A 14,868-nucleotide genomic window follows, 5' to 3' on the forward strand; every position below is an offset into this window, starting at 1 on the left:
ATTTCGCTCAGCATAACACCCTCAAGGTCCATCCATGTTGCTACACATGGCCAGATTTCATTGTTTCTCATTGCCATGTAGTATTCCATGGTATAGATAAACCACATCTTCTTGATCCATTCATCTGTTGATGGACACTTAGGCTCTTTCCATGTTTTAGCTATTGTGGAGAGTGCTGCTATGAACATTGGGGTCCATGTGCTCCTATGCATCATCATTTCTGTATCCCTTGGGTAAATTCCTAGCAGTGCTATTGCTGGGTCATAGGGGAGTTCTATTGTTAGTTTCCTTAGGAACCTCCACACTGTTTTGAAGAGTTTTCTCTCTACAACTAGTTTTAACCAGTTCTCTTGCAATGTTCTTTGCTGCCATTTTCTTAATGTTTCTTTTATCTCTTCCACGCTCTCCTCAAACATACATACTTGTTGTAATAGCTGTTTGAATATTTTTGTAAATACTCATCTATGTTCTTAAAATTTTTAACATTTATTTCTGAGAGACAGAGCATGAGTGGGGGAGGGGTACCGAGAGAGGGAGATACAGAATCCAAAGCAGGCGTCAGGCTCTGAGCTGTCAGCACAGAGCCCGATGCGGGGCTTGAACTCACAAACCAGGAGATCATGATCTGAGCCGTAGTTAAATGCTTAACTGACTGAGCCACCCAGGCCCCCCTCTACTGTTTTCTTAGACATGATTATCTGTGATTCTTATTTTTAAGATTTGTTAAATGGGCCAGAGCAGTATTTTGTCTAAGACTAATTTCCTCCCAATACTAAGATAATAGCATTTTCTGAACTGAACTCTACTCTGAACTCTAGCCCTGTGAAATACAAGGTTTTTCTGCTCTCCCTCATTGGAATACAAAATACTGGCAGCCCTGAATGTGCTGTCTCCTCTTCCCATTCTTTTCCCGGCCTTGGGTGGTTTGTTCGTGTGTGTGTGCTCTTTAGTACTCATCTGATGAGGTAATATGGTCTTTGTGCAGATCTTCAGAGTTTACTCTGTATGTCCATCTCTCCTCCGGTACTGTGCTTTGTAAAAATCATGCCATTTTGGCCTCTAGAGTCCCAACTCTTTCTCCTCAACTCAGGGATATATCCAGGCTCCGCCTAAGTTCCTCTGCCAAATACTGTTACCTGACAGACACCAATCTGGTGCATTCTGAATTACCTATTTATTACCCTCTATCAAAGATTACTGTCCTGCTTTGCCTGATAGCCAACATCTAAAAATCATTATTTTATATGTTTTATGTGGTTTTTTTGATTTTTCAAGTAGGTATATAAATCCTTTCCATCATTACTCAGCCATGCAATCTTGAATACAGAATCCATATTACTTTTTATTATTTTACCTTTGTCTTCAAGGCTAACATTATGTAGTTTTTATTTTAGAGGTTCACCCTTATTGAGTCTCACCAAAGCTTCAACCAGTCATTCTCATAGAAACAATTCTTTGATTTTCTGTTACTTTATTGTTTTTTTTAATAAACTAGTATTCACCTGTCACAGCTTACTTTTGATACATGAAAATTTCATCTGTGCAAAACAGAATTACAAACAGTTGAGAATGTGACCTGCTTTCCAAAGTTATCAGTAGAGATACCAATCATTGATTTTTCCAGAAATACTGCTTAATCTAATTTATTAAGGGGTAATGTTACCGCATGTATGTACTAGGAATAGAAGGTGCTTGGCAGTGATGGCACTTTAATGCTTTGAGTCTCACCTGCTACCTTAATGTCAAAAAAACATTGAATATTAATCTATATGCTGCTAGATCTAACTACTAGTTTATAGGAGATAATGGAAAATAGAAGAGGATTTTATACTACTCTGTCTTCATGGTATCATTTTAGTTCAGAATGTAATAAATTATGCAGACCAAAATGACCCATTTCCTTCAACAAATAAATGGCATATAATAAGAACAAATAAGTATAAAAACACAATATAGGGGCACCTGGATGGCTCAGTCGGTTAAACATCCGACTTCAGCTTAGGTCATGATCTCACAGTTCGTGGATTAGAGCCCCACCTTGGGCTTTGTGCTGACAGCTAGCTCAGAGCCTGGAGCCTGCTTCAGATTCTGTGTCTCCCTCTCTCTCTGACCCTCCCCTGTTCACACTGTCTCTCTCTCTCTCTCTCTCAGGAATAAATAAAAATTTTTTAAAAATGTTTAAAAAACACAGTATAAAATGTTCGATATGAAAAATATACTCATGATATAGATAGTGAACAAGATATACTCTAGACTGTTGAAGCGATAATTAGTGAATTAGAATATAATACTGAGGAATTAACTGCAGCAAAGGAGATACAGAATAACATTTCTAATACATCAGGGATTGTTTGAGAGGCTTCATAAGTCCTTTACCTAGGTTTCCAAAAGAAGAGAGAAGTATTGGAAAGCAGTTGTATTAATGAGATAAGTGAAATTTTATAAAATCAGTTAAAATAGAATCATCAGATTGGAAAGACTTAATGAATGTTGAGTAGGTTAAGAAAAATATTTCACTTTTGATCATATCATAGTCAAAGTGCATAACATGAAAGATTATGAGAAAGTCTTAAATGCAAACAAAAAAGAAGACTCTTATTTCAGTGATGGGAGAGTTAAAGAGTTAATACACCATAAGAACAAACTCCTGGAAGAGGAAGTAATGAAGAAGGATTGCAACAATTTGAAAGGACAAAATGGATGTCTTCTGTTTTCTAGGTCTCTTTCCCCTTTTTATACAATAGTGAAACATGTTATAATATGGTTTTCAGAGCTGTTCTTACAAAATACTGTGTTATGATTTATTATGAGCAAATTGCCATCTGTTTAAAATTTTAGTTGTCTTCCTCATATCTTTTTACATTTCTTTCTAATGTTTATTTTTTTAGAGAGAATGAGCGCGTGCGAGTTGGGGAGAGGCAGAGAGAGAGGGACACATACAATTGGAAGCAGGCTCCAGGTTCTGAGCTGTCAGCACAGGGTCCATGCAGGGCTCAAACCGATGAACCACAGGATCATGACCTGAGCCCAAGTCAGATACCTAACCTCCTGAGCCACCCACACCCCATAATATTTCATTTTTTACCTACCCTGTGTGTCAGGTTGATAGTTAAAATGTGAATATAAATTAAGATTATTGTTCTTAAAAGTTAATCTATTCTTTACATTCAACTTTTAATCTTATGCCTTAAACTTCTGTTAATAGTAAAATATTGAGTGATGCAGGTAGCAGATAGCCATATCACCTGCTCTATATGAAACTCTTAGCAGTGCTGTGCCTTTCATTTTGTCACTCTTTTCCCTAATGGATAATGAAATAAAAAAGAGATGAAAAATACTTCCAAGTTATAAAACTGTTGTATTTCTAATGTGTTTTAAATAGCTCTGATCATCTTGAAATAATTAAGTGAAAACTCTGGATTTAACTACCAGAGAGTTGTAGCTCTTCAGGTCTCCTTTTAAACATTACTGCTTCACAGAATCCTTCCTTTAACCTGTCTTCACCCTTCTAACATTTTTGTGTGCTTCTGTGCTCCCTATACTGCCCTTTAGTAACATTTATCATTTACTTAGATAATTTATTTTAATCATCTTTCTGTAAGTTAAGGTCTTTATTAAGTTCTTGTTCTCAGTCTAATAAAGGATACAGTATGACTTTTAAGTAATTCTTCAGCTGTTCCTTTCACCCTTGGGCTATTTTTATTTAATTCTCTGAGTTCTATTTTGGAAAATATAATTTTTTTAGCCAAATATTAGAGACAAAATTGTTTGAGACATGAATTCATTTTGTGCTACAATTTAGATACCAGCCTTCTTGGAATTTGTAATTATTTCTCACTCTGGAGCTCTCGTGAGATTCCTTGTACATGAAGATAATTGTAAGTGTCAAAAAGCCTATATTAGCCAAGAGTTATTCTCCAAAATTTATATTGCAGTCATTTTAATTTAGTCTCCTTCCTTACTGGGAAAGCATCTGTAAGAGTAGTACAAGAAACATTTCATTAAATTCACTGGTTTTAAATTTCATTTTGTTGTAAGCAGAAAATAATTTGGATTCCATCTACCAAGAAAGCAATTCAAAACGAAAACTTTAAAGTACAGATATTAATGAGTCACATCTCTCATAAAAGCACAGTAACTCTGAGGATCAGTAAATTAGATAAGTTTTTCATAGAAATGAACATAAATCTTTTTTTTGGCACTGTGAAATAGTTACAACAAAGGATCAAATACCACAGAATTGTTATTTTCTAGGTTTTGTTTTTCTTTTTGAGTTCAAAAGTAAAGTGTATCTTGACTTCAAGTTTAGTTGTTCATTTCAGAGCTGTAATACCAGAATTAAGAAAATTAATTAAATGTCCTGATTGTCTTTACACCTTCCCCTCATTGTACTTTTTTACTTCTTTAATCTTTGCTTTGGAAACTCCCAAACATCTTCATATAAACATTACTTTCTTTCTTTCTTTTTTTTTTTTTTTTTGTTAAATTTTAATGTTTACTTTTGAGAGAGAAAGAGAGAGCATAAATGGGGTAGGGGCAGAGAGAAAGAGGGAGACACAGAATCTGAAGCAGACTCCAGGCTCTGAGCTGTCAGCACAGAGCCCAGTGTGAGCCTCAAGCTCATTAGCCAGGGGATCATGACCTGAACTGAAGTCAGACAACTAACCGACTAAGCCAACCAGGCACCCCTAAACATTACTTTTCTAAATGGATTGAGGGTGTTGCAAATAGAGATTAACGTATTAAAAAGAATTTTAAAATGAAAATCAGGGATTAATGGAATGAATATTAATTAATATTAATTTAAAAACATACTGTATTTTTATCGTTCACTTCATCTACTCAAATGTTAGTTCATGTAGGGCAAGAAAGCTGTATTTGGTAATAAGAGGATATGACACAACTAACATTACAGGAGCTTGAAAGAATACTTAGTATTGTTATTTAGAGTAAAATGAAGGCATTGTAAGCATAGAGATGACCACAGACATGTAGATACTGATGTAGTTGAGCTATTTGGACTAAGAAAGACCTCATTCATTGACCAGACTAGAAGAAGATTGGTTATTGGTATGGGCCTTTGATAATAGTAGAAAGTAAGAATATATTTTGTCATGTAACAAACTACCCCAAAACTTGGCAATGTAAAACAACAAACAGTTATTATCTCTTAATTTCTGTAGGTTAGGAATTTGGGAGCAATCTGTGTGGATGGTTTTGGCTTAAGTTCTCTCATCAGATTGTAGTCAAGACTTTGACTGAGATTGCAGGCCTTTGAAAGCTTGACTGCAGTTGGAGTATTTGCTTCTAATATTGCTTACTTACATGGCTGGTGACAGACGACCCCAGTTACTCACCATATGGAGTTCTCTGTAGGGCAGCTAGTATATCCTCAGGACATGGCTCAGAGAGCGTGGTCTGAGAGGGAGAAGTCACAAAGCAGAAGTCACAGTCTCTTTTGTGACCTAACCATGTATCAAAATCCATCATTTCTACCATACTGTATTTGTTAGAAACAAATTACTAAATAAACCCACAAAGGACATTTACAAAATCTTTTTTAATGTTTATTCATTTTTGAGAGACAGAGATAGAGTGAAGTCAGGGGAGGGACAGAAAGAGAGAAAGGTACAGAATCTGAAACAGGCTCCAGGCTCTTTAGCTGTCAGCACAGAACCTGACACGGGGCTCGAACCATGAGATCATGACCTGAACTGAAGTCGGATGCTCCATTGACTGAGCCACCTAGGCACCCCAGATATTAAAAATGCTGAAGTTAAGGTGGGAGAGGTCAGAGTGACATCTGAAATAGACAAGGATTAGGATTCCAAGAAGACGAGTTATATTAAAATGTTGGGAGTGCATGCAGAAAGGATCTGTTTCCAAAAACATAAACTTTTAGGAAAATGGTAAGACTAATAGTCATTAGAAATTAGACTTAGACATAAAGATGGTTATAAAAAGACTCTAAACAAGATTTTTCTCCCGAAAGGTAAGCCGTTATCATCTCTAGCCTTGGGAATTAGACATTTGGGATCTTAATACTAATAGTACTGTTATTGGTAATACCAGTGGCAGTGAATGGAAGAATGATTGAACTGTGTATATATGCAGTTACCATACTTAGTAGTCTCTGTAGTATTTGGGTTTTTTTCTTTTTAATTTATTTATTTTGAGGGAGGAAGGGAAAGAGAAAGAGAGAGAGAAAGTCCCAGGCAGGCTCTGCTTAGCTCTGTGCAGAGCCATACTAAGGGAGCCTGACACAGGACTTTAATCCCATGGCAATGAGACCACGACCTGAGCCAGTATCAAGAGTTGGACTATCAAGGGGCACCTGGGTGGCTCAGTCAATTGAACGTTTGAGTTCGGCTCAGATCATGATCTCTCAGTCCATGAGTTTGAGCCCCGTGTCGGGCTCTGTGCTGACAGCTCAGATCCTGGAGCCTGCTTTAGATTCTGTGCCTCCCTCTCTCTCTGCCTGCTCATGCTCTGTCTTTCTCTCAAAAATGAATAAATGTTAAAAAAAAAATTTAAGAAAAAGTTGGACTATTAAGGGTCTGATGCTCAACCAACTGAGCTACCTAGGAGCCCATAGTCTTTGTAGTTTTTCATTAGCACACCATACCCATACATTTTGTCCTCATGCTGCTTTCCTAATATTGTGTAATAAAAAAAAGTTAACCTGTTTTTTAACTTTGTAGGTTTGAGGGGGGAAGGGTGGTTAGGACTGATTTTTGCAAGGGTAATACAGTGAGAATAAGTGTAACAGACCTTTGGGAAAGTAAAGTGATATGATTTGAATATTTTGCAATGGCTGTTTTATTTTTGCTGTTATCGTTTGTTTTTATTTGGTCAACCCAGTGGAAGACAAAGTGTATGAACTTATAGTTCACAGAGGTGGAAAGTTGGGCAAGGATATGAAACAGTAATTTATGGAATAAATTGTTAATATCTAATAATACAAAAGATGTATATTACTCCTTTTCCAGAAATTTAACTTCTAGCTATAAAAACAGTGTCATAGATTTAGATTACCATATCGTAACATCAGATACACAGTAGTTAAAAAAATATTTACTTGCTTTACCACATGTGACACTTTCTAGTATTTTCTAAACCCTTTGTTTTTGTTCACTAAATAAATTTATTTCATAAAGTGCTAATAGGTAGTTATACACTCTTTAAAAACACTACCCTATGTAAACTTTCGTCATGTGCACAAGGAAGCATAGACAAGAATGTTTATGGTATTCATTGTCAATAAAAGCAAAAACCTGGAAACAAATGTCTGCCAATGAGAAAATCATAAATGACTCATAATAATTTCTCCATATACAGAAAGGAAAACTGAACATTTTTGGAGAGGATACCTATAAGATGCTATTTATGTAAATTTTTAAAATATGTAAAACTATATATATGAAGTTAAAGCATAAAGATATAGAAGGGAACATTTATGGAAGGTTTAGAAGGTGCCAGACATAGTTCTTATTAAGTGATTTCATTCTCACAGTAACTCTGAGCTCTAAGCTATGTACAGTTTTTACAGTTATCTTAAAAATGATAAAATCTAAGAAAGAGGGAAGTAACTTGCCTAAAACTACATAGCTAGTAAGTAGTGGAGTTAGGACTTGAACTTAGTGTGTCTTGCTTGAGAGTCTGTACCATTAGCCTGTGCAGTAGAATCTCTCCATAAGAAAAACACATTAAAAATATATTAGAAGACTAAAGATTGTGATTCAGTAGTATGGCTTTGAAAGAGGAAATTTCTCACATTTTCATTCTTGAACAATGACAGGGACTTAGAAAGAACTGAGATTTATTAAAGCAGAAATCTAAATACCAGAATTCTGTTTTATGAATTCTCTTCTGTCACAAAAGAGATACTAAGAAAAGCTCCTGAATAAACATTAAAATTCTAGCTAAATTATTGCTAGATTAACAATTAATTGACAGATGATTGCTTTTTATAAATTGGAGAATTAAAAGTTACCTAAAATTTTAACTTACTTATATATGGTAAATGAGAAACCTTAAAGATCATACTACAAAAGAAAGTTAAGATTTATCTTACTATATTTAATATGATTTTTTAAAGCTATAGCTAATAACCTGTTAAAAGATAAGGTAAAAATATTAAAATTGTATTTGTTTGTGGTTCACATTTTAGAGTAGGAAAATCAACCCAGGAGTGTTTAAATGTTTAGATGTTTAAAGTGAGATGAAAAGCCACCTGGGCATGGTGCCAGAAACCTGACTTTTGGTACACTTCACAGTTTAGTTACCGAGATTGTTCCCATTGTGACTAAATGTGAATTATTTGGGAAATTACTTCAGGGTTTTGGTTTTGTAAACTGTTGTACATTTTCAAATTATACAAGCTTTTATAATTTTCCCTTATAGATACTAATTTGTGTTTTGTTCATACTTATTTTCTCTTAATTCAGTAGATGTATGTAGCTTAGAAAGATTCACAATTTTTTAGAGAAGCAATTTTTGAGTTCTATATTACCCTGTATTAAGATGATAGTATGCTGGTTTTCTTAGACTTAACAGGTTTCTTGACTCCATAATAGTTGTGAGGCTTTCAGAATGCTCCAAGTTTTCTAGTCCAATGAAAATAGAATCAAAATTAGATGACTTCCAGAAGCATTTTTTATTCAGTTTGGTATTGGCAATTTTTATTTTATAGAAGACATCTAAAAAACAGAATATACTAAAACTGGAGGATTTTTGAGAGTGCAGATATAAATACAGTATTAGGAATAATGTTAATATTTATTACTTGCTGAAAGTGAGTATGAAGTACATTCTAGCTATGGCTATTAATTTGATGTTTATCTGTTTTCTTCTCCTCTAGTGATGCTATTGCTGAGATTAGAGCCATTTGTATTGAAGAAATTGGAGTATGGATGAAAATGTATAGTGATGCCTTCCTAAATGACAGTTACCTAAAATATGTTGGCTGGACTCTTCATGATAGGGTAAGTTATTGTTTCAGACTTTGATAGAAGATATGCTTGTCTGAGTACTAGAATGTTAGGAATTAAGATGGCATTAGTTGAGTTTTTAAGAATTGTAAGAATATGGAAATTTAAGATGATACGCCTAAATAATTGTTCACTTGATGGCCATGATAAAACTTGAGACCTTGGACCATGTGGAAATTCTGTCTTAAGTTATACCATCGTAAACCAAGTTGACAACCTAGTACATCTAAAATTTTAAGAGAATATACAATACCAAGAAGCTAATTATAATCTTTTTCTAGCTTGGAATCAAAAGAGATTCCTTGTTTCTCTTAATATGCAACAACAAAACACCTTTTTGTTTTGAATTTGTTAAAGTTATATGACAGTATTTTATCAGAGTTGAATAGATTTGTTGGATTTTAGAATATTTGATCTAAAAACCTATTTTTACTTTTGTGGCCCTAGAAACGGCTCTCATTTTAAAAGGAATCCCACATTACTGAATATTGAATAAGTAATCCTCAAAATAACCAAGGGGAGGAGTGACAAATTATTGGAATTTTTATATTGAATGACCTGATATTCTATAACTTTAATGGCCAGATATTCACAAATGGAGAAATCTTATGACCGTTTATCTTAAATTTTTAAATTCAATTATATTCTTAGACTTTTAAGACAATTTTGGTAATATTCTAAGATTTATTTTCTATATATTACCATTACTAGCCTGTAGGGCATTTACTTTTTATTTTTTATTTTTTTTTAATGTTTTATTTATTTCTAGGAGAGAGAGAGAGACAGCGTGAGCAGGGGAGGGTCAGAGAGAGAGGGAGTCACAGACTGAAACAGGCTCCAGGCTCTGAGCTGGCAGTCAGCACAGAGCCCGACGCGGGGCTCGAACCCACGAACCGCGAGATCATGACCTGGGCGAAAGTCGGACGCTTAACCAACTAAGCCACCCGGGCGCCCCGGGCATTTACTTTTTAAATAAAAGCGTGTTAAATATTACCAAAGATAATTTGAAAACCACAAAATTACATATATTATAATAAAACAGCCAAGGCGAATTTTACAGGCCATTTTTGTTATAAGAAATAGTTCAGAATGTAGGGAGATCATCACAAGTTGATTGTTCAACCCCACAATTACTAATTTTTAATTGATGATAATAAGTTTTTATCCCCTGCCTTATTTGAATACCCAGTTAGTACACAGTGAATTTAGTCCTGAATATTTATCTTCGCTAGCAATTCAAAATCCTTTTCTCTACATGAATAAATCCCATGTTTGATCCTATGTTCTCTTCTAATCCTCATGTGGAATTTGGGACTTTCACAGCTAAGCCTCATCTCAGGCTTATCCAATTAAATTTTATGCGTTGTGAGAGAAAGTAGAACTGTACAGTGTATCTTCACAAGCATACACACGTGGCTAAATCCAAGACAAACTTTTTAGTAAGACTAAATTTGAAGTCTTGTATTTTTATTTCCCACCACTACCATACCTGTTGTCCTTCTTCTCCTACCTCCTCCTATCTCCCTAATATAGAGTATCCTACTAAATTTGAATAACAGTAAAATTGCCAGTTTTTTTTTTAAAATATTTTACTTATTTTTGAGAGAGAGATAGAGACAGCATGAGCAGGGGAGGATCAGAGAGAGAGGGAGGCACAGAATCCGAAACAGGCTCCAGGCTCTGAGCTGTCAGCACAGAGCCCAATGCGGGGCTCGAACCCACGAACCGTGAGACCATGGCCTGAGCCGAAGTCGGACGATCAACTGACTGAGCCACCCAGGCGCCCCTAAAATTGCCAGTTTTAACAGAATTTCTGTAGGACTGCACATTCTGAGAAAAACCTATTTGTTGGGGCTTACCGGAACACAAACCACCATTATTTTAAAATAAATCCCAAAACCATGTTTATAGAAGTTTTCTGTCCAGATAAAGGAAGAGGTGGGGGAGATTTGTATGTTGTTGATAAAATGATATAAGGATACTGTTTTCTTTCTTTTTTTTTTTACAAATAGTTTATTGTCAAATTAGTTTCCACATAACACTCAGTGCTCATCCCCACACGTGCCCTCCTCCATGCCCACCCCCCCCAACATCCATCAGTCCTCAGTTTTTGTCAGCATTCAAGAGTCTCTCATGGTTTGCCTCTCTCCCTTTCCCCCACCATTTCCCCCCTTCTTCTCCCCCTTGGTCCTCCGTCAAGTTCCTCCTAATCCTCCTATACATGCAAACATATGATATTTGTCCTTCTCTGCCTGACTTATTTCACTCAGCATAACACCCTCAAGGTCCATCCATGTTGCTACACATGGCCAGATTTCATTGTTTCTCATTGCCATGTAGTATTCCATGATATAGATAAACCACATCTTCTTGATCCATTCATCTGTTGATGGACACTTAGGCTCTTTCCATGTTTTAGCTATTGTGGAGAGTGCTGCTATGAACATTGGGGTACATGTGCTCCTATGCCTCAGCATTTCTGTATCCCTTGGGTAAATTCCTAGCAGTGCTATTGCTGGGTCATAAGGGAGTTCTATTGTTAGTTTCCTGAGGAACCTCCACACTGTTTTCCAGAGGGGCTGTACCAGTTTACATTCCCACCAACAGTGTAGGAGGGTGCCCGTTTCTCCACATCCTCGCCAGCATCTAGAGTTCTCTGATTTGCTCATTTTAGCCACTCTGACTGGCGTGAGGTGGTATCTCAGTGTGGTTTTGATTTGTATTTCCCTGATGAGGAGGGATGCTGAGCATCGTTTCATGTGTCTGTTGGCCATCTGGATGTCCTCTTTGGAGAAGTGTCTGTTCATGTCTTCTGCCCATTTCTTCACTGGGTTGTTTGTTTTTCGGGCGTGTAGTTTGGTGAGTTCCTTATAGATTCTGGATATTAACCCTTTATCTGATATGTCATTTGCAACTATCTTTTCCCATTCCGTTGGTTGCCTATTAATTTTCTGGGTTGTTTCCTTGGCTGTGCAGAAGCTTTTAATCTTGATGAGGTCCCAACAGTTTATTTTTGCTCTTGATTCCCTTGCTTTTGGGGATGTGTCAAGTAAGAAGTTGCTGCGGTGGAGGTCAAGGAGGTTGTTTCCTGCTTTCTCCTCTAGGGTGTTGATAGTTTCCTGTCTCACGTTCAGGTCCTTTATCCATTTTGAGTTTATTTTTGTGCATGGTGTGAGAAAATGATCTAGTTTCATTCTTCTGCATGTTGCTGTCCAGTTCTCCCAACACCATCTGTTAAAAAGGCTGTCTTTTTTCCATTGGATATTCTTTCCTGCTTTGTCAAAGATCAGTTGGCTGTATACTTTTGGGTCCACTTCTGAGTTCTCAATTCTGTTCCATTGGTCTATGTGTCTGTTTTTGTGCCAATACCATACTGTCTTGATGATGACAGCTTTGTAGTAGAGGCTAAAGTCTGGGATGGTGATCCCTCCCGTTTTGGTTTTATTTTTCAGGATTACTTTGGCTATTCGGGGTCTTTTGTGGTTCCATACAAATTTTTGGATAGTTTGTTCTAGTTTTGAGAAGTATGTTGCTACAATTTTGATTGGAATTGCATTGAATGTGTAGAGTGCTTTGGGTAGTAATGACATCTTAACTATATTTATTCTTCCTATCCATGAGCATGGAATGTTTTTCATTTCTTTGTATTCTCTTCAATTTCCTTCATAAGTTTTCTATAGTTTCATCATACAGATCTCTTGTATAAGGATACTGTTTTCAATAGAATGTTTTTATAAACCTCTTTTATCATTTCCAGTTACTCTTTTAGAAAAGAATGTAAGTAGTGTGTGAACCCTTCCAAGCTTTCCTTTTTGTCACCCTAATGTCACTGAAATCTTACACTTTTTTCCATCTCAGGGCTATGCTTTCTCCCCTTTTTAAAAAAATTTTAGAAAATTTTTAATGCTTTATCTCAGAGAGCGAGAGACAGAGAGAGACAGCATGAGCAGGGGAGGGTCAGAGAGAGCGGGAGACACAGAATCTGAAACAGGCTCCAGGCCCTGAGCTGGCTGTCAGCACAGAGCCCAACACTGGGCTCGAACCCACGAACCATGAGATCATGACCTGAGCCAAAGTCAGATGCTTAACTGACTGAGCCACCCAGGCACCCCTAAAAAAATTTTTTTTTAATGTATATATTTGTTTTTAAGAGAGAGCTTGAGCACACAAGCAGGGGAGGGGGAGAGAGAAAGTCCCAAGTAGGTTTCACACTGTCAGCACAGAGTCTGGTGCAGGCTTCTAACTCACAGACTGCAAGATCATGACCTTTGCCTTTAGAAATCAAGAGTCAGATGCTTAGCCAGTTGAGCCACCCAGGCACCCTTGTTTTCTTTGAAAGTGCTTTTTCTGTAGGCTATGGCCTCTGCCTTCAGACTCGTCCTGTACCTTTTCAAATGAGCTGATTAAAATTCCTGTCTTTTTTTTAAGATTGCATTTTAATTATAAATTCCATTTTTTGTTTTATTGAGATATAGTTGACATAACATTGTATTAGTTTAAGATGTACAGCATAAAGATTTGATACTCCTATGTATTGATTTCAGAATATCAGTCCACATTCCTCAATAAGACAAACTTTCTTTTTAATACTGCCAATTTATGTACATTTTTATTATATAAGTTTTGACCAGTAGAAAAACAAGCAGTCTCTGAGAGTTATTTATTAGAGATTCAGTTTGTTTTTCTATTGACCAAAACTTATTTCTAAATTCTCTACCCATTGCTTTTTTAGTTCTTTCATTGATGGGGACACAGAATAGGTCTAATTTAAATACAGCTGTGGTAATCTCTGTGTTCTAGACTAAATATCCAAGTCTCTTTACATTTATGTTCATGACACTACATTACCTTTATCTTTCCTGTACAGTTGTTCAGTATTGCTCTTTATTTTTATTTATTTATTTATTTTTTTGCTTTTAGCTGTCTATAAAATTCTTCTTTCTTGCATATGCTTGATTCCTCATATCAGAATCTCTGTATTGCTTGGATGGGATCTCTTTTAGTCCACCCCATTTCCTCTTCTCTGTATTGACTTATCCCATAGCCTATTTCTTTTAAGTTCACCAAAAGCCTTTTTACCTCTTTATATGTCAAGCAAAATGCTTCTTGATGCCTGTGATCACCAGGGTGGAAGTTCAAACACTTATGCCCACTGCATCTTGATACCAGTTTTGCTGAGAAGAAAACAACACGGTCAGGCACTGGATGGAGTGATATTTTACTCACAGAAGAGGGGACAGAGCAGTATTGACTTCATTAGTGGGCATTGGTCCTCCATGGCCAGCAGGTCCAACCAGCAGTCAACACAGGGCAGTTGCCCTGTATGTACCTCTCTTATGCCACCAGACTAAGAACCATGTTCTCTCCCCTCAGGAGATAGATTTAGTAGTGAGTTGGCTAGGTGCCCTACGACTCACATGTTAAGCAGAACATGAGGACCCACAATGAGTCTGAAATAGGAATGATATTCCCACATAAGGCAGTTACCCCAGCACAGGTTGCAAAGACTCATCTCTGGGTAAGGAAATGTTCCAGACCCACCGCCCATTCTTATGTAGCCAAGTAGGGGTCCAAAGACTGGATGCAGAGGACTGCCTTTCCCAATAGTCCATACCTCACCCCTGCTTGGTCATTGAAGTGGCAGGTAAAGCATATCATATCATGTAGGACTATTGCCGTCTCTAAACCTGAAGACGGAGTTAGGTCCAGTAGGGTCATTGAATAACTTATATGGATATGGATTGCTCATAAAGCTTCCCTGTCATTTGGAGATAGCACTTTACCAGGGTGATTAAGAGAGCCAGACCCAGAAGGATAATCAGGCTTCCCTGGAGGATGGCATTCAACTAGAAATGCCAAGTACCTGGATTAGGCCAAG

General features: G+C 36.6%; 1 protein-coding gene across 1 annotated transcript in view; it reads left to right on the forward strand.

The window, feature by feature from the left end:
• LOC120227288 (cohesin subunit SA-1-like) overlaps window positions 1–14,868 on the forward strand; it is a gene marked incomplete at both ends in the record, with an annotated part of 80,236 nt that overhangs the window by 48,963 nt on the left and 16,405 nt on the right. Inside the window, one exon of the mRNA XM_039225428.1 lies at window positions 8,861–8,984. Coding sequence (XP_039081359.1) covers window positions 8,861–8,984 — 124 coding nt within the window. The remainder of the gene's footprint in view (window positions 1–8,860; window positions 8,985–14,868) is intronic.

This window comes from Hyaena hyaena, unplaced genomic scaffold (assembly GCF_003009895.1).
Source record: "Hyaena hyaena isolate Hyena2069 unplaced genomic scaffold, ASM300989v1 scaffold_2153, whole genome shotgun sequence".
Lineage (NCBI taxonomy): Eukaryota > Metazoa > Chordata > Mammalia > Carnivora > Hyaenidae > Hyaena > Hyaena hyaena.